Source organism: Cavenderia fasciculata, assembly GCF_000203815.1.
Source record: "Cavenderia fasciculata unplaced genomic scaffold Scf_EU5ZYIE01EUG8B-5, whole genome shotgun sequence".
NCBI lineage: Eukaryota > Evosea > Eumycetozoa > Acytosteliales > Cavenderiaceae > Cavenderia > Cavenderia fasciculata.
This window is the reverse complement of record NW_004457642.1, coordinates 247,456-267,456: the sequence shown is the minus strand read 5'-3', so window position 1 is coordinate 267,456 and position 20,001 is coordinate 247,456. Positions and strand designations below refer to the sequence as shown.

At 35.2% G+C, this 20,001-nt stretch overlaps 8 protein-coding genes across 8 annotated transcripts; 5 read left to right on the top strand and 3 right to left on the bottom strand.

Annotated features, from left to right (window-relative positions):
• Positions 1–217: 217 nt before the first annotated feature.
• On the top strand, positions 218–1,768 carry DFA_09569 (uncharacterized protein; the record flags this gene model as incomplete). Its single annotated transcript, XM_004352173.1, has 2 exons — positions 218–1,277; positions 1,401–1,768. The coding sequence occupies 2 exons, from the start codon at positions 218–220 to the stop codon at positions 1,766–1,768; spliced, it is 1,428 nt and encodes a 475-aa protein (XP_004352225.1).
• A 176-nt stretch (positions 1,769–1,944) lies between these two features.
• On the top strand, positions 1,945–2,521 carry DFA_09568 (uncharacterized protein; the record flags this gene model as incomplete). Its single annotated transcript, XM_004352172.1, has 3 exons — positions 1,945–2,131; positions 2,178–2,303; positions 2,493–2,521. The coding sequence occupies 3 exons, from the start codon at positions 1,945–1,947 to the stop codon at positions 2,519–2,521; spliced, it is 342 nt and encodes a 113-aa protein (XP_004352224.1).
• Positions 2,522–2,776: 255 nt separating this feature from the next.
• On the top strand, positions 2,777–3,016 carry DFA_09567 (uncharacterized protein; the record flags this gene model as incomplete). The annotated part of the gene is made up of 1 exon (XM_004352171.1): positions 2,777–3,016. One exon carries the CDS (start codon positions 2,777–2,779, stop codon positions 3,014–3,016), a length of 240 nt encoding a protein of 79 aa, XP_004352223.1.
• Positions 3,017–3,068: 52 nt separating this feature from the next.
• On the bottom strand, positions 3,069–6,006 carry DFA_09566 (uncharacterized protein; the record flags this gene model as incomplete). The annotated part of the gene is made up of 8 exons (XM_004352170.1): positions 3,069–3,099; positions 3,179–4,409; positions 4,472–4,827; positions 4,903–5,038; positions 5,129–5,373; positions 5,457–5,585; positions 5,694–5,831; positions 5,918–6,006. 8 exons carry the CDS (start codon positions 6,004–6,006, stop codon positions 3,069–3,071), a joined length of 2,355 nt encoding a protein of 784 aa, XP_004352222.1.
• A 50-nt stretch (positions 6,007–6,056) lies between these two features.
• On the bottom strand, positions 6,057–7,108 carry DFA_09565 (uncharacterized protein; the record flags this gene model as incomplete). The annotated part of the gene is made up of 5 exons (XM_004352169.1): positions 6,057–6,360; positions 6,424–6,513; positions 6,610–6,690; positions 6,801–6,899; positions 6,972–7,108. 5 exons carry the CDS (start codon positions 7,106–7,108, stop codon positions 6,057–6,059), a joined length of 711 nt encoding a protein of 236 aa, XP_004352221.1.
• Positions 7,109–8,597: 1,489 nt separating this feature from the next.
• Positions 8,598–12,104, top strand: DFA_09564 (uncharacterized protein; the record flags this gene model as incomplete). Its single annotated transcript, XM_004352168.1, has 3 exons — positions 8,598–8,808; positions 8,900–10,415; positions 10,505–12,104. The coding sequence occupies 3 exons, from the start codon at positions 8,598–8,600 to the stop codon at positions 12,102–12,104; spliced, it is 3,327 nt and encodes a 1,108-aa protein (XP_004352220.1).
• A 313-nt stretch (positions 12,105–12,417) lies between these two features.
• On the top strand, positions 12,418–14,498 carry DFA_09563 (uncharacterized protein; the record flags this gene model as incomplete). The annotated part of the gene is made up of 4 exons (XM_004352167.1): positions 12,418–12,649; positions 12,792–13,611; positions 13,689–14,442; positions 14,481–14,498. 4 exons carry the CDS (start codon positions 12,418–12,420, stop codon positions 14,496–14,498), a joined length of 1,824 nt encoding a protein of 607 aa, XP_004352219.1.
• A 182-nt stretch (positions 14,499–14,680) lies between these two features.
• DFA_09562 (EGF-like domain-containing protein) lies at positions 14,681–19,932 on the bottom strand (the record flags this gene model as incomplete). Its single annotated transcript, XM_004352166.1, has 8 exons — positions 14,681–16,467; positions 16,680–16,979; positions 17,065–17,451; positions 17,525–17,839; positions 17,915–18,217; positions 18,290–18,790; positions 18,948–19,346; positions 19,887–19,932. The coding sequence occupies 8 exons, from the start codon at positions 19,930–19,932 to the stop codon at positions 14,681–14,683; spliced, it is 4,038 nt and encodes a 1,345-aa protein (XP_004352218.1).
• Between the last annotated feature and the right edge of the window lie 69 nt (positions 19,933–20,001).

Genomic DNA, 20,001 nt, shown 5'->3' with positions numbered 1-20,001 from the left:
AAGCACATAAAATAAAATAAATAAAAAAGTGTTTTCATCATACACTCTATTATAGCTTAATCACTCTATCATTGCATTCAATCATATCCATTCATGAAAACAATAGTAGATGAATTGTTGATAGCAAGAGGTCATTATATTAGAGAGTATCTATGATCATCTACATCTATCTATCTAAAACTACAGTACTGATCAATAGAACAATAATAATAATATAATGTCAGATCAAATAATAGAGAATCTTGAATTCAGTGGATTCAAAGTCATCAACTTTCAACAACTACTACCAAGTGTTAGTGATGCACATCTACAAGATACCAACAACAATCCTTCATCCTCTACGACAACAACAACAAGTTCTATTCATGAACAGACATTAACTATAACAATGCATGCAGCTGTTGATCAACCATTGTGTGTGACTGATGCATTGTTACAATTGTCAGTGTCAACGAACAATACCAGTAATGAAGCAGAAACAGACCACTATATTAATGAGTTGATGACTGGAGTAGTAAGAGAACAAGATCAAGAGGAACAACAACAACAACAAGAAGAATCACCAGATGCAATCAATATATTGAAACAATCAGATCACGACCCCTATTTCAATAATGTCCTTCTTCTTCAGACCAACAACGTCCATCCTTTACCTCAACAACAATACCCAACCATTAGTAAATTTGAAACAGATTACCATTCATTCAAGATTGGGTCAGGTGGCCAAGGAACAGTGTACCAGGCAACATACATTGTTGACGACGGTATATATGCAATTAAAAAATGTGATAAATCCAACATCGAGTCAATGCAAGATGAATGTAGGATTATGGCTAGATTAAATGACAATCCTCACATTATAAAATACTTTTATTCATGGATTGAAACTATTTATAATCCATCATCAACAACAACAACAACAATCATTAATAATAATAATTATAATAATAATATTAATATGCATAGTAATAATAATATGTATAATAATATGTATAGTAATCGTTCATCACCATCATCACCATCATCAACTTATTCATCTTCATCAACTATTTCTGTAGTATCAAATAATAATAGTAATAATAATAATAATGATACATCACTCACTAGTCAAAGATATGCTTCTATTGGGTATGCACCAACCTTACCACAAACTTCTACCATTGACCAAAATATGTATATTAATAATAATATGAATCAAGTATTATATATTCAAATGGAATTGGCTAAAAAGACATTAAGAAGTTGGATGAACAAACATGTCGCAACACAAGCACTATGTAAAAATATAATTCATCAAATATTTGTTGGACTGGATTATATACATTCCAAGGGATACGTACATCGAGACATCAAACCAGAGAATATATTTGTATTCAAAGACGTACACAAAAACTTTATAGTAAAGATTGGTGATTTTGGTTTGACAACTACTATCGACGAATGTCAAACCAAACAAAACAAACAAGGTCTTGGTACAAATCTATATGCCAGTCCTGAACAAATGCGAGGTGGACAGTACGACGAAACGACCGATGTGTACAGTGTGGCTATCATCTATTACGAATTGATATCCAATTGGGAGTCTAGTCAGGACCGATACCAACGTTTAACCAATCCAAACATTTACAATGACATTACCATTCGCCATTCTCATCCATTAGAGGTTGCATTGATCGCACCTCTACTCGAGAGAGAAAATAGACCTAAAGCATATCAAATCCTACAATATGATTTTTTCAAAAATAATAATTATAAACCAAATTCCTAAATAAATCACTCGTACGTATTTGGTTTAATAAATTGTAATTAAAATTTATTTATTTATTTATTTATTTATTTTAATATTTAGTGTTCCCCTTTTCGTTGTTCTACAAAAGAAAAAAAAATTGATTTTCAAAACATTATAGTTTGTTCAACATAAAAGATAAAATTAAACAAATAATAATGAACAAACAAGAAGAAGAAGGAGAAGAGGACAGTATGGTATTATTACCAAACCTACCATTCTTGATACAAGCAAAGATATTTAGATATGTAAACGAGATTGGTTTTGATTTGGTTTGTTCAAGATTCTTTCAACTTGCAACATCAATCTTTACAACACTAGATTTTCGATTGATAAAGAGAGAATGCAACATATACGATCTTCTGTCCATTGAAATGGATCAATCATCTAGTCATATCAAATGCTGATTGTCTCTTATTGGGTCATGACAAACCTACCATTACACAAGAAGATGGTGTATCTACATACCGTAACTTTATCAAAGACCCTTGGAGTCAAGTTAAAGCATATCATAGTGGTATGTCCTTCTTTGGACTCACTATCATTAAATTGGATACAAACATTCCAAGTGACTGCGTGCTTGGAGGAACACGTGTTGCTCAGAGGAAGATAAAAGGTCAATGATCAAAGACTGTCAAACGACTATCAACACGATGAAGCGTAACAGACCCAATGTAAGAGTTGAATCATTTATTCAATTTTTTAGTTACTACGAATATGAAGAGCATATTTTAAATCCAATTGAAGAACCTAAGAACTAATATTTTGATAATAATAATAATACTATACAATCATTATTGGATGATGAAAGAGATATTGTAAAAATTCATGTCACTGTTCATTAAATAAATAAAAATCTGGATATAAATATCAAAATCATTTCATTATATTTACATTTTTTATTCCATTGATTTTTTTTACATTTTCCAAATTCTTTTCAATCTTTATTCATTATCCATTCTCTTTAATTTACTTTCCATCTTTACATTTATGGAATTGAATAATAATTTCTTTTTAATAAGGATTGCTGCACCAATGATTGCTGCAATGCCAACGACACCACCAACCACCGACCCAACAATAATTCTCCAATTGTTTGATTTTTCGCAGTCTTGGTTACCCTTTTCAATGAGCAATGGTGAGAAATCAGGGTCAAGGATACACGATTGGCATGGAGGCAAACCGACTCCAATCAACGAGGATAACTCTCCATTGCCAAGAGACGTTTGATTGACCAATATAGTTTTAGAGTAGGCTGGTCGACCATCAGACATTACATAATCTATAAATCGACCATTAAACTGTACATTGTCCTTTACAATACGAAGATATTGGATACTTCCATACTCGTCCTTTGAAAAACTGTCAACCTCTATTTCTTGACAATCATACACTGTTTGTTGGTTTTCGTTGGTTTTAGTTTCGAGTAGAACGAGTAGAGTTGCAAGATGAGAGCTATACACCCAATTATTAATGTTGATTGCCAATTTGATCGAGTTTGGATTAATGTGTAACAGTTGGGGACCAAATGTAACATCACGTTCTTGTGGTGAATAGGAAATGGTTGCAATGACCGAGGTGATGTTGTATAGAACGGATCGAGTGTCGGTATTGTTGAGTTGGTAGGTTGCTGTGGTGAGTGTACTCGTATTGGTAATATTGACATTCCAATTGTTGGTCAACATCTCTTTTAATATTTCACCATCCAATCCAATCTCTTGAATGGCCACCACTTGAAAGTCAAATGTAATACCATCAATTTCAAACGATGCAGTTGGTGCCGTTGCATTTGGATGTATCGTGGCATTACTAAACAAAGTTTTACAATTATCATCCGGGTTGTAATTACGGTTACATAGACACTGTCCATAAACATTACATTGACCGTTTCCAAAACAATGATTGGTATCTTTTTCACATTGTTCTTGTGGTGTAGGTCCTCCTCCTCCTGAAGTAGTCGACGTTGATGTCGATGTGGTAGATGAATTGGTAGGCGACCGAGTTACCAAAAACACACTTGACCGATTATAAGGAATAGTATCAACAACCAATGAAACTGATGCCAAACCAGGTTGTAGTGGTGATTGAACGGTGCAGTTGAGTAGGGTTTGTGAGGTAAAGACTACATTACAAGGAACCGAATTATTAATCATTACATTTGGTCCGGCCTGTCCATATGGTCCAAAATCACCATAAAGGTTCACCATCTGTAGTGTTTGGTTATACTCTCCACTCGTTACCATTGGATATGGTTTGGAACAGTCTTGATAGAATCCAATATCGTTACAAACACATGTACCGGCAACTGAGCACTGTCCATTACCCCAGCAATTGTGTGTAGTCTCTTCACAACTTGTTGAAAGTGTTTCGATAAATGTCTCGTTCCAAGTGCTGTACGAATCCACTTGAACACTAATATTCGCCACACCACCCTTGAAATTATTGGATATGGTACAAACCAATACAGTTGCATTGATAGAGACGGTTGTACAAGTTGCTTCACCTTGATTAATAGTTATTTGTGAAGATGCAAAAAAAAATCCAAAATTTCCAATCATTGTCATTGTAGTATTTGCTCTAACTTGTTTTTGATTAAAACTAAATGATTTTACTTTTGGATATTCTAAAAAATAAAAAAATTAATAAATTATTTAAATTATTTAATTGTTTAATTAGTTTGCTTACTTTGTTGATAAGAGGATAAAACAGTTTTTGATTGATATACATTGGTCAAATTAATTTGAAAGAGATTGAAGGATGAAGGTATAGTATCGACTGAGACACGACAATGAATTGTAAATTGATCCAGTAGAGCGATAAGACAATTGGTACCCATCAATGTAATATTGTGTCCCAAGTATGGATTAAAATTACCACCAAAAATAATCTGGAGATAGATTGGGTATTGTACTACAACCGATGTTACTGGATTCAATGCAATTTCAAGGAATGTGATATCACTAAAACCGAGAGACGCTGAAGTTGAAACTTGGTATGGTTTTTGAATTAAAGGAAATTTTGAAGGATTCCTAAATTTAATTCTACAAAAAGAAAAGAAAAGAAAAGAAAAGATGATTAGTTCATGAGGAGGGTAAAATAAAATAAATAATACATACGCCATGATTTCATTTGGAATGATTGGAGTAATAGTAAAATTTGAAGATGGATCATCATACCCCCAGCCAAGAAAGGAACCTGTTATATTTACTCTTCCCAATTCAGTATAATAAATATTGGATGATATCATCAAGCCTTTTTAAAAACAAAAAAAAAAAAAAAAAAAAAAAGATAAATTAATTTTAAAATCCAACTATTAAATATAATATAATAATCTTAACATACTACATGTAAAACCAATAGGGAATGGTAAATCAGTTTGAATGACACGTGGATTATTGATATAACACCAAAAACATTGTGGCAAGCTTGTAATGTTGGTATTGATAATGTTTAGATATGAAGCATGACAAAGTGATTCTGGTATACTTCCAGTTAATTTCTGGTTATAGCTCACATCTAGATCCAAACCAACAGAGTTTTGAAATACATCTGGTATGGTACCTATTAAATTGTTATATGTAAATGAACTTTTTTTTTCAATCAATTTAGGTTAATAAATATTAAAGATCGTCATCATTTTTTAATTTGTTATCAATCTAAGATCATTTACATTGATTTCAAAGTTGATGGGACTTGTACATTTGGAATTTGGTTAAAGGTTAAATCTTCAGATACATAGAAACTCTCTAAACTCGGATGAAAGGAATTATAAGTAGTAATATTACTACGACTATACTGTCTAAAGGAATAGAGAGAGAGAGAGAGAGAGAGAAAGAGAGAGAGAATTATTTAAAATTAATATAAATATCATTATTTTTGAATGTTATTTGGGTTAGTTTTGACTTACAAAGTTAGCAACTTTGGAAAATTTGGAAAAGAAATGGGAGGGGAGATTTTAGATCCAAATCCAGCTATGCTAATTTGATTTAAACTTGTTGTATTTGAAAGGTTTAATAGATAGGCTCCAACATATCCTTTTAAAATACTTTGAAAAAAAAAAAAGAAAAAAAATTAATGAATATCTTTTCTTTTTTTTTAATCCTTCACAAGTCAAAGTGTCGTACTACATACATTGACCTCATTATATCAGAAACTATATTAACGGTGACTACTATATTTTTTTGAGATGCAACATCAATACTCCTGAGAATGAAATTCATTTAATTTAATTAGTTTGGTTTGGTTTGGTTTGGTTTGGTATCAAATTATTTTAAATTACATACAAATAGTTTAGTACAGGGAATGAATTTTGATTAATGTTAATTTCAAATGGCACTGTGGGAGCACCAAACGTCAATTCGATAGAGTCGAGAGATGGGACTGCCCACAATGGGAGACTGGAGAGGTCGTTTAATAGAAGGCTCTTTATATACAATCCGGTAAGCAATGGACTTTCAACGATCGCAATGATTGGAGGAATACTAGTTCCAGCGAAACTTAAATCCAACGTTCTAAGTAATGGAAGTCCTGTAGGAAATGATGTTGGAAATACCCTTAAATTTATATCAGAAATACTAAAATAAATAAACAAATAAGTAAATAATAATAATAATAATAATATTTCTTTTGAACAATACCTAATGTATCCAAGTTTTGGAAGATTTTGTAATTTATCCAGTACATTTAAAGCTGAGTCGAATACTCCTGCGCCAGTTAAAATATAGGCTCTATAGTTTAACAAAGTTAATATTATATTAATACATTAATTAATTAAATGTTAATATAAAGCAATAATAAATCGTCAATCGATTGATCAAACTTACGTTGTCAGCTCTGGGAATGAAAATGTTGTTATATTGGACTGAGGATCACCACAATAAACATATGGTCCTCCTGTTATCTGACTATAGATAGATAGATAGATAGATAGATAGAAAATAATAAATGTTAATTTCAGTTGTCACGTATACTTGAAGAACATCTTCATATTCTATGTTTGTTTGTTTGTACGTACATTAATACAATGTGATAGCCTGTTGGAGTGTCCTCACATGTAAAAGAGGCAGAACCACATATTCCTGCTTGTGTTTGAGTAATAAATGAACAACCATATCTAATGTAATTGAAATATAGGTTAGTGAGTGATAGGTATCAGCTGATAGATTGATTAATTGATAGTACTTACTGTCTAATGATCCAAATGGCAGATTGAAGTTCATCATCTGGTAGAACTGATTGTGCGTCACCAACATGAGTATGAAATATACATAGTGATAGAAATACAATAAATAAATAGTAATAAAATGTACTATTGCTAGACATGGTTACATATACATATATATTTAAATAAAATATTATAAAGTATACTAAACAAGTAAAGAGTAGAGAGGAGGAGAAGGAGGAGGAGCAATATCGGAGAAGGTAGGTACCATCCCCTAAAGATATTTAAGATCATGATGATTCATTTTTAAAATAGATATTTCTAATCGAAATTGCTTCTGTTCTTTGTGTGCTTTAATGATGAAAGCAAACTATGAATAGAAAGAAAGAACAAATTAATTTTGTGGGCAACGACTTGATCATCAAAAGGGATGTGCTTCTTTCCTTCAAAATCTTTATAAAATTTTATTTCGCTTTATTGTTTATATTAATATCTGTGTAAAAGACAAAGATATCTTAAATCTGAGTAAAAGAAGAATATAGAACAATGTCAAACTCATTAAATTAGATCGAGAGACAACAGGCACCACCGGAGATCGCTAGCTAGAGAATTAGAAAGCAGAAAGATGCTATCGATTCATTCATTCCTCTCTTGGATACAATTGTTACATCAATCATTGTCATTACAATCATCGTCACCTCCTAAGAGAGAGAGAGAGAGATATTGATCATTCAAAAGAGTAAGTAGGGAATACTTACTTATCAAAATTTTATACATTATATAATATAGTTGCGCGACTCAGTCTTCTGTTCAATTTCATTCGTTTCATTTCATTTTTTGCAACAAACTTTTGATCGTACATATATATATATATATATATATTATACGTATATATATATTACAACATATAATAATCTTATTTGTTTGGACAATGAACCGCTCATTCATTCAATCCAATCAAAAGAATAACAGATAAGATGATGGTGGTTAACCAACAATCGATTGCTGCAGTTCAACGACCCCCACATGTATATCTTCATTCAACCCTCCTACCTCATGTGATAGACACAACACACACACAATGCCAAAAAGAGATTTATAAATCAATCAACTGTGACATGAAACCACCCGCCCACAAATCAGAGTCAATGTGTGTTCATTGGGTTGTTGTGGTTAACCCCACAATGAAAAAAAGTGTAAAAAAGGAATTTTCCACAGACATGTAAGTTGGTCAGCTGATTGGTGGCAGATCAATCATTTTAACTACTGGTTAGAAAAGGATCCTTTACAACTACAACAACTGTGTCACTGTTAAAGGATTCAAGTTAGGAGTCAAATGTAATCTACCACCACCCCATCCGAGGTTTGATTACCAAAGGATTTAACCAACAACCAATTTCATTTGATATCATTTCAAACAACAAAGATAGAGATAATAATCATTAGTTGTTGGGATTTGAACAAATAGATAAAGTTATATCTATATTTATATTTATATTTATTATATTCATTCATTTTAATTGTATGTTTCAAGTTATAATATTTTACAATACTTTATTTATTTACCAATATTTAACTAACTCATCCCCCATCCTTTTTTTCTTTCCATCCTTATTCTTTTAGGTAATATAATATATTAAAACTAAAAACATGTCAGCACTACCTACTATTAAACAAGGTGATAAATTTGATGTGGCCGTCATTGGAGGTGGACCAATCGGTTTATCAACCGCCTATAACTTGGCCAAGGATGGTAAAAAGGTTGTACTTTTAGAAAGATCTAACTTTTTCCATCCATCTGGTAGCTCTGGTGATTTGGTCAGAATGTTAAGATCAATGTATACCGAAGATTTTATGGCTGGTAAATGTCTAATTATAAAAACATACATACATACAAACAATCAAACAAATAATAATTATTAATATTTTTTTCTATTTTTATTTTATTTTAGACTTGGCAAAAGAGACACTTGGATTATGGACAGAATTAGAGAATGATTCAGCTGAATCATTAGTTTGGATGGGAGGTTTATTGAATTTTGGTAACCCAGAGTATGGAGCTGGAGGCCCTGAAGGCACTTTGAACGGTCCCATTGAGAATTTGATTCGTTTGGGTATGCCGTACCGTCAACTAGACTCGAAACAAATCATGGATGAGTTCCCATTCAGAAACTTGCCATCGACCTATGAAGGATTGTGGTCTCCCGACAATGGGTGTATCAACCTCCCACTGTTGCTTCGTACGCTCTATCGTATGTGTCAATCGTATGGTGTCCAGCTAGTACAACAGGCTCCAGTCACCAAGATGACACCAGTTGGCACCGACAAGGTTGTTATCGAGGTCAGACTATCTGGCGCAACCAACCCGGTCACCATTGAAGCTATCAAGGCTGCCATTACCTGCGGTGCTTACACCAACCATGTGCTCAGACCTTCGTTTGGGTTTGAGTTGGATCTCGATATTTGGGAGATGATGTACAGTTACTTTAGCAGTAATGCCGGTCCCCAAGGCACCCTTTTCAAGTCGATGTGGTTCCAATTCGAAGAGAACAACCAAGACGGCACCAGCAACCTCTTTTACGGCTTCCCAGCCCTCCCATGGGGACCTGCCAATGCCTGCCGTGTCGCACTCGACGATGCCAAGCGCAAGATCACGGACCCCGACCAAGCCACGTGGAAGGTCGAAGACGCCGACATTTCATTGACGCGCAAGTTTGTCGAGAAGCATCTGCCCGGGCTCGACCCAACCCCCATCTTTTGTGGCAGTGCCCTTCAAACCAACGTCTACGACAATATGTTTGTTTTAGATCATATCCCACAACACCCCAACATTGTCGTGTTTACTGCCGGTTGGGCTATGAAGTTTGTACCATTAATCGGTCGTATTCTCAAAGAACTGTTGGTTGACGGTACCACCAAATACGATATTTCACACTTTAAGATTACTCGTGGAAATAATCGTATGATCAAGTATCTCAATCCAACCACTCCAACTCCTACCAGCTCGACCACTCCTCTATCAAGTGTAACATCACCACAAACATTCTCCAATGCCGTTCCACACCCAGTTCTAACTCAATTGTTTAGAGCTCCTTCACGTACCACTACACCAGGCAACTTTGCACCATCGGTCTTTTCCATGCGTGGGTACTATGCCAACCGTTGTTTGAGTAAGGCACAAGCCATCAAAGATGCTGCCCACCAACTCAAAGCATCAATACACCCCGCTCCACAAGCCAGTCCATCCGATCCGCTAATGGCCAAACAAAAGTGCCAAAAGAAATTCCAAGATCTCAACATTGGTATCATCGGTGCCGGTATGTCTGGTCTCTACTCTGGCATGATTCTCGATGAACTCGGTATCAAGTATCATATCCTCGAAAGTAACAACACCAGAATTGGAGGTAGAATTTATACTTACAAATATTCCGACAAACCTTTTGATTATGTTGATTTTGGTGCTATGAGGTAAAAATCAAATCAATCAACAATATATCAAATCAATCAACAATTGATTAATATTAATATTAATATACTTCTTTTTATTTACTTTGTAGATATCCAGAAATTCCAATTATGGATCGTGTAATTGGACAACAACATTGGAGTTTGTTTAATAAACTTAAACAAAAGGGACATGAGATCAAGACGGAACCATACCATTTGTCAGCCGACAATAACATTGTCTATTACAATGGCAAGAGAATATTTTCACAAGATACTTTGGAAAAGGATCCATTGTTCTTTGCCGACAAGAATAATGGTGGGTTGGGAACTGCCGTGCCAGATGTATTTGCTGAACAACCATACTCGGATTGGTTGTACATGGTGTATGACCGTTTCGCCAAGGACCTTGAAGACGATTTTGACACTGGTTTTGAAAAGTTGATGGCTGCCGACAGTCACTCGACCAGAAGTTATCTTGGCAACTTTGATGCACCCGAGAACCTCAGAGTCAAGGGTCAGGCGACCAAGGGGTACCCCGAGCCAGTCATTTCATGGTGTGAAACAATGGACTCTGCCTCTGGTCTCTACGACCAAGCCTTTTCCGAATCCATCATGGATTACTTTGACTTTTCAGGCCAGACTTGGAAGTGCATTGATGGTGGCTCTGTTGAAATGGTCAAGGCGATGGAGAAGGTCATCAAGGGTACCATCTCCAAGGGCAAGCGTGTCACCAAGATCTCGCCCACTGCCGACAAGACCCAGTTGACTATCAATGTTGCGGGCGACCCCACCCCGTTGACCTACGACCATGTCATCTCGACCGTGCCATTGTCCTGTTTGCGCAAGATGAATTTGAAGGACTTGAAAATGTCGCACAAGAAGCGTGTGGCCATTCGTACACTCCACTATGACCAGTCGTGCAAGATCGCCGTTCGTTTTGCCAAGCGTTGGTGGCAGGACCCAACCATCATGAAGGGCAAGCATTTCAAGGGTGGCAAGTCATCCACTGATCTCCCACTCCGTACTGTTGTCTACCCATCATACGGTGTTGAAGATCCAAATGCTCCAGGTGTCTTGATCGCCTCGTATACATGGGCTCAGGATGCCGCTAGAATCGGTGCACTCCTCCCTTCCAACAAGGCCCAATTGATCGACATTGTCTTTGCCAACTTGGCCGAGATCCATGATGTCTCGGAACAATTCCTCGTCGATCAACTCGGTGGTATGTCCAAGGACAAGGCTGTGCAAGCTTGGGACTGGTATGATGATGGTGACAGTATGGGTGCCTTTGCTCTCTATGGTCCAGGACAGTTCTCATCTCTCTTCCCATCGCTCGTCAAGCCAGAGGCCAACGGACTCTTCCATGTCAGCGGTGAGGGTAGCTCGGTCCATCACGGATGGGTTGTCGGCAGTCTCAGTTCTGCCTACCGTGCCGTCGACCAAATCCTCGAGCACAATGGTCTCGTTGACAAGCGTATCGAATTGCGTGAAAAGTGGGGCACCATCGAAGAAGCCGACCATCCCACTGGCACCGTCCCCAAACCAGACCATGCTCCAGGTCTCAGATCTTTCAATATCTCTCAACTTCCAGATCAACTTTCAATGGGTGCTGCTGGTTTGATGGGTCATGTTCCTTCAAAAACTCATCCATTTGGTTTTGTTCCTCAAGGTATTAGAAAAGGTTCTGCTGTTGGTGGTTTCACTTATTAAACAAAACAAAACAAAACAATTATCATACATGTACAATTATTATGTATCTCTCTCTCTATTTTAAAATAAATAGTTAATTAATTTTTAATTTACATTTGTACTTTTTTATTTATTTTTTTTGAATAATGGTTCAGGTGAAAGAATTTCATCTTCAATTTTTATTCTATTTATTCTTTTTTCTTCTTGTTATCATAATAATATGTTATTATTATAATAATATGTTTTATTAGTTATAGTATATTATATTATATTATATTGCACGTTATAGCACTCATATTTATCAATATTGGATACATTTATCTCTCATATCACAATGCCTTTCACTTGTAGGGTTGTGTTTGGCAACAACAAGGATGAAATCATCTTCAATGATACAACCAACTACGGTCGTCTCAAACCCATCATCAAAGCGTCCAAAGAGCTCGGTATTTGGGATACTCCAATCCATTTGTACAAAGACCCAACCTTGACATCACTCCTAGAACCAGATACCGCTGTTGATACCGAACTCTCTCGTATCTATGTTTCGGCCCAACCATCACAAGGTATGAAACATAGAGTGAAGTTGTTTCATACCTTGTGATGGTTGGGCCGAAACATAGATACGAGAGTCTCTATCACTCACATTATAATGAAGAACAGATCTATTAATACTAATCATTTGTTTTTGTTTTTGTTTTCTTTTAGAACATATCAATCTCAAGAGAGGGAGAGAATCAAATGATATTCAACTTGGGCTTAAAAAAGCTAATTTTGGGTCAAGTGTCATTAACCTTCCATTTGATCCATTTGCAAGATCATCTGATAGATCACGTTTTGAATACAATGACGATTTGGTTCAGTTGGTCAATCGCACGACTACAAAAGAGTTGGAGGAATTCATTGTAGATAAAGTTGGAAAAGCTCGAGGTATCTGTGTTCAAGGTCCTCAAGGAGTTGGAAAGTCGCACTCCTTGTTTCATATAGTGATGAAACTTCGACTGGAGAAAGACAATCGAGTCGTTTACATTCCCGATTGCCGAGAATGGGCAAGATCTGGTAATGGATACAAGTTCTTTCTCGACTCAATCATCTTTGCATTCTCCATCTCAAACGATGATTTCATCGACCAATACCTCAAGAGATTCAAGATATTAAATACCGAGGAGTCATTTACTGAATTCTTGAATAGTGTGGCCATGTACTGCAACAACAAAAATCTTCACATTTATACATTCTTTGACCAACACAACGGATTGTCCGATCAGGACCGAACTACTTTCCCATACTCAATGCCAGAGCGATACCTGGTAGTCGGCGAGCACTGGTACAGACATCTCACCGTTATCTCTGGCTCATCGAACAACAAGAAGGTCAAAGACAGAGGGTGGCCAATCTTTTTGTTTGTCGTTGGATTCAACCACACTGAGTTCAAAACTTGGAGGGAAATCGAATCCAACAAAGAATTCTCTGGCAAGTTGACAATAGACCATCTCGAAGAAATCAAATACTTGACAAATTATATACCGTTTGTATATATATTAAAAGATCTACTATACTAGTCGACCATGTAGTTTGTCTATTAATTTAATACATACTATGCAGAGGTGAGGTAAAGGAGATTTGGAAGATTTCCAAGGAGAACAAACATCTTGATGTTTCTAAAGTGTTGTCTAGGTATAAAAATCAAAGTACTAGAATGATTATAGATCAAGACAACTACTTTCTCTTGGAGTTTGTCAAGTTCAAGGTTCAAGAAACTGATTACATGCGTGCGATCTTTTTGATGGACATTGGCGATCCTGCTACGGCACAACACTCAGTCACCATCAATCAACAGTTAATGTACATAAGGAAATCAGATTATCAAATTGTTCCTATCATTCCATTAGTTCAAACTGTGTTAAGAAATCGATACCTTGGTAACGAATCGTATCAGATTGTCTCTACGAAACTGTATCGCCAAATCTTTAACAAGACAGTCAAATCCTCAAAAGAAGTTAGAGGAAGTACAGTGGAAAAGTACATCATTCAAGTTTTGGAGACTTTGGTCAACAAAGACATCAAGTGGGAGATTGATGAAATGCAGTGCAAAAAGAATCCAAATACCAAAAGCATTAATTATGGATTAATCGAAACAAAATATATCAATAGGAAAACAATGATTTTTAGATACAATTCAACACAATACATCACCAACCATCAATTCGAAGGAGTGGATTGGTCCAATAACTCATTGTTGGTACCAATCATGCCAAACTTTAAAAAAGCAGTCGATTGGTTCTTTTGGGATGCCACTAGCCAAACTCTCACATGTTGCCAGTCAACAGTCGCAGATAGTCACCCAAACAATTGGAAGGTATCCGACGTCCGTAGTAATCTTTACAAAAACAATAGCTTGTCAATTTCCCATGAACAATTTCTTTGGATCACAACAAGCGAATTCTCCCCAAACTCTGTCAGCTTTGACAAACAGTTTATCACTCACATCACCAACCCCACCTTTCTCTCCAATTTTGGTCTCATGTCAGAGTATCAAATCTAAATAAAAGATGATTGGATTTACTTTTTTTTTTTATTATTTACTCATCAAGATATTAGTTCATTTGTTTTTCAACTCTTGATAATCTTTGTTGCATATTTCGATTTGATTTAAGTTTACGTCTACGATGAACGAGGTAGATTGTAGTTGCAGTGGCAATGGCTGCAGCAGCAATACATCCAACAACAATACCAGCAATTTGGCCCATTGTCAATCCATTGTCTTTGGCTTTGCAAATTGACTCCAATGTTGATCCACCAGTTTTATCATTATCGACATCAATTAAATGAACAAAGTTTGGATCTAATTGTGCTGATACTGAATAGTGTGGAAGATTTAATCCAATAAATGTTGTTGTAAATGATGAATTACTGTTACTTGTACCAGCACTGTCATCAACAAAATCTGTGAGGATTTCATTTGTGATTGATGTGATTCTATCATTATCGATAATTCCTCTTTTAATGAATTGACCCCAAAGTGTTTTGTCATCAATTCCCAATTTCATCCATTCCATGTCTTTTGTTGATCCACCACCATACTCTTTGGTCGAGCACTCTGATTCATATTCAGCTTCAATCGATGTCTTCATAACAACTTGTAATGTATTGGTTGATGAATAGAATGGATAGGATGATAATCCAATCGATACCTTTGTACTTGTTGCTGGAATACTGATGGTTTGATTGGCAAATATAACTTGACTATCCTTTGAAAACCATTCAATCGTTACATTGACAATGGTTGATATGTTTTGCAACTGTGTTTGATAATTCATGATAATACTATTATTATTATCGGTGGTTGGTGTTGTAATATTTAATGTCCAATTCTTTGGTCTGTACTCTATGAATACCGTTTCATCCATTGTCAACTCTCTGATTGCAACCACTGAAATAATTGATTTAATAATCGAATGACTATTTGTATCATTTACAATAATGTCAACAATGGGTGACGTTTGATTGAATGTTGGTTCATCGGTATTGATTACTGTTGACTCGCAATAGAATCCTGACCATCCAGCGTTGCATAGACAACCGTCAAATGTACACTGACCATTACCAGTACAATTAAGTGTCGAGGTAGGAGACACTGCGCATGGTATTTGTTTTGGATCAAATGGTACATACGATGGAACTGAATTGGTTACTCTAGGAGGTAAAATGGTTGGGGTGACAGAAAAGGTATCTTGGCCGGATGCTCTTGTGACAACAATGCTGACATTGGAACCTGGTACAATTTTTGTTGGGTCATATTGTACAAATAGAATAATGTGATATGCCATGGAAATGACAACGAGGAGTGGTTGAGAACCACCAGATTGTTGCATGGCCACTGTCAAGTCTTGGATATCACTTCCAAATCCTCTTCCACGAATAGTAATGGTTTCATAGTCAACCACCGATGAAAGGTTGGAAGGATAACTGTAAAGATTAGAAACACTAAATATCGATGGGATATTGGTAGAATAGGATGTACTGATTTTGTATTGGAATCCAGCTTGATTCAACAACGATGTAGAGTGCCCACCAAGATTCTGTAACTTGTCTCTTAGTCCATACAGTGACAGTAGAATACCATTGACACCAAATCCATGTGGAACGGTCACACTATAATTATAGACTGATCCTGTAGTCTTGACCAGTGGTTCTACAGCCAACCATTCACCTTGATTCCCCATTAAATATATGGTTGGATATCCATCCAATCCAACTCCACTTGGACCATCAGTGACTGATAAATTGAATGAAACAGTTCTGTCATTTGATCCAACATCCATTGTAGTTCTAGAAACCACAAATGAAACTATAGTTGGTGGATCAATATCTCCATTTGTATCTATTTAAAAAAAATAAATAATAAATACTTTTTTTCCAAAAAAAAGAATCTTGTAGATTTTAATAAAATATTTATATGTATACATACTACAAGGAATTGTAAAGTTTGTTAATTGATCCAATAGTATGGGTTAAAGTAGGCATCAATTGTTTGGAAATAGGTTCCAGCATTGAATGTATTGAAATTAAATGACATGTATCTAGAAACCCAACCTCCTGTATCATATAGTTCTGTCTTTCCAATAGAGTAGGATTGAGAAAGACACATATCCACATCGATTGGTATCTCAAACCTCCAATTTGATTTAAAACTGTTGCCACTAATAAAAGCTGGTGATGATTTATCAAATCGCAGTACCTGAGTAAGTGGTGAAGCATCGGATCTAATTTCAACAGATCCATTATCAAATCCATTCAAATAATCGACAATTGTAAATTCATAAACTAATTTACCATCTACCAGTGTTGTTGGAAGTGCCATTGATTCAAAATATGGTGGTAAATTATCCATTGCTAGAAAAATTATAAATTATAATGTAAATGAAATATTAATATATGAATAAAAGTGATAATATCTTTTCTTTTGAAAATAGTTTACAATTATTTGAATGAATGGTTAAAGTTGCATTTTGACCAAATTTGGCAACAAGTGATGGTTGAATAGATGATAATAGTGATCCATAAAGATCAAAGTTGTAATAGGCTGATGTGATATTATTGGTGTATTGTGGTACAGTAAAATCACATCTAAATAATTGATCCAATGGATGATAGTAGGATTTGGCGGTAATGTTTAACGATCGATAGGTCGATTGGAAACTAGGTGACCAAGGTGATAACATCAAAACCAAGTCCAAACTTGTGTATCTATTAAATGGACTACTGGTCAAGTTGAAAACAAGAGATACATTCATTGGACCATTGGTAGTATCAACAATATTTGGAATAAATTGAAACATTGTAAAGTTTTCTGCTGTCACAATTGCTAAAGAAATAAAAAAAAGGTATAAAAAATGAGTAAAATAAACCTTTGGAATTTTGAAATTCATATTACATACAATCAATAATTGGAGTTGGTGGAATTGGTTCACCATAGGTACCAAAAGTATTATATTGGGTGTACAAAAAGTTGGAGGAACGATCAACCACCCTCAGTTCGAGGGCATTTATATCGGTACTACGAGCAGTATGTTCAAATACAAACATTCCATCATTAATAGTACCACTGACAATGGTATTCAATCCATAGTATGTATTCCTGAAAACAAAACTCTCAACACCAGACAATGAATCACCAAGTTGCAATGTTACAATAAAACTATTCGTTGATACCTTTAAGAGTTGAATATTTGATACTGTTGGCAGAGAGGAATCTAAAAGAATATAAAAAATAAATATTTATAAATGAATGATTGATCATTTCAAATCTTAGCGACAATAATAAATACCTATAATGATAGAACCTGAATTTGGATTCGCTCGAGTATTGGAAAGTGAATCTTGAAGATTAGGGTTTTGTTGGTAAAAGGTCATTTGAAGATTCTGAGATACAACTCCATTATATATAAGTGTGAATCTTTTTGATACTCCTCCAATCACACTGAAACCAAAAGGTGGAGGTATAGAGTAGATAGGAGATTGGCCAACTTTGAATCTTAGGGGAAAGGTGCATTGAGACAGTGCCACAACTTGACTAATAATATTATCTGCTACTATAATATCAATTCCTGCAAGTGTTGGTGCGTTTGGAGCTTTGAATTATAATTAAAAAAGTAAGCAAATAAAAATACTAATTGATATATATATATATAATATAAACATACTCTTTAATTGGTGGATAGATATTGATGATTGATCTAATAATGGGAATGATGTACTGGTATTAGAGTTTAGGAGGTAGGAATTAGAAGCGATTGGTAAACCTGAGATCATGTCACTTGCGACTCTTGAATAGAGGTATTTCATTCCATCACCACTATTTCCTTGTACTGGAATGATTGGAATGTTGAGAGCACTCGACAACAAAAAAGTTTTGTCTGGATTAGTTGTTGTCATCTCAAACATGGCACCAACCGGAATAAAGTAACCTGGCATTATATTCAATGGGAACGCTTCGATTGGTGACTGTGTCTCTGTTCCACTAATCACCACATAATCAATAGCATCAATGTCGTCAGTGTAACGAGGAACAATTGGAATACCAATCGAAAATATTGATGTTGCACCAAAGGTCAAGTTGAATGGTGATGTATATCCAGACTGGTTATTCCTATAAAAAGTTGACAATGCTACTAAATACCCATCTTGTTTTATATTTACTAAAGCTATAAAATAAATAAACATAAAAAAGAAGAAAATAATTACTATTAATTATGGTTGGTAAATAAATGTGTAATAATACTTTACTTGTACAAACCATCATGGCAGAAAAAGGGGAATTGCATTGAATAGTATCTAGAATGGGGTAAAAGGGAATCATACGCAGCTCGAATCTCGTGGTGAAACCGTCTTGAAGGTATTCAGGTGGAGTCACTTGGAAAAGGAGATCGTTGTTGGGGTCTGGACAATAGTAGGATGGGAATTCCCAGTTTGCAATGGTTGGGTCAAGAACCGTTTTGAGTGTCACTGGTACTGCAGGTGTTTGTCCGATTGGATAGTTGAGCGTGACAATCCATAGTTTCCGGTCACCATTATTCAACATTGATATCAGCACAGCTTGGCTACTGGCCACATTGATCGACGAATTGGTCAATGTCAAAGTTGGAATTTGGGGATAGTCACAATCGACCAACATAACATATTTAACTCTACATTGTTTATCTGGTACATAATAAGAATACCCTTGTTCATTGATAGTTACATTATATATACTAATATAACCTACAAATAGGTAAATAATAAAAAAAAACAAAAAAAAAAGAAAAGAAAAAAAAGTGTCAAGTTGTGATACAGAACTTGTAAAATGATTGATAAATACCTTGAACAAAGGTTGTTGAAAAGAACAACAACAACAAGAAGAAAAAGAAGATTTTCTGTATCATCATGTGTTCTTTCTTTTTTTTCTAATTAATTGGTTGGTAGTGCGTTGGAATAAATTGAAAGAATGATTTGGAGGTGTACCGAACTCACCTACACAAACTTGATTGCGCTTAAAACAACAATCAAATATGATACGAGTAGATAGTATCTGTTATGCGAAAAGAAAAGGAAGAAGAATAAGCATAAGAAGAAGATTCTCATGACGACCACTATGAGATGGTGAACACTACCTACCTTCGTAATAGGCATAATGTATTGTATTGATCGTCCTTTCATCTACCAACAGATTGATAGATAAATATCACACAAATATCAACCCGAAAGTTGATCTTCCGTGGGATAGAGCCTACAATAGATGAACAGGTGATAGTATCGAAACACATGCGCATTTAGTTGAAAAAGACTGGATATACAAAGAAGATACCATTTATTCTTTTCGTTTTGCTTGTGCGGTTCATGAAAACAGAGATCTAGATATTTTCAAAAGAATGAATCT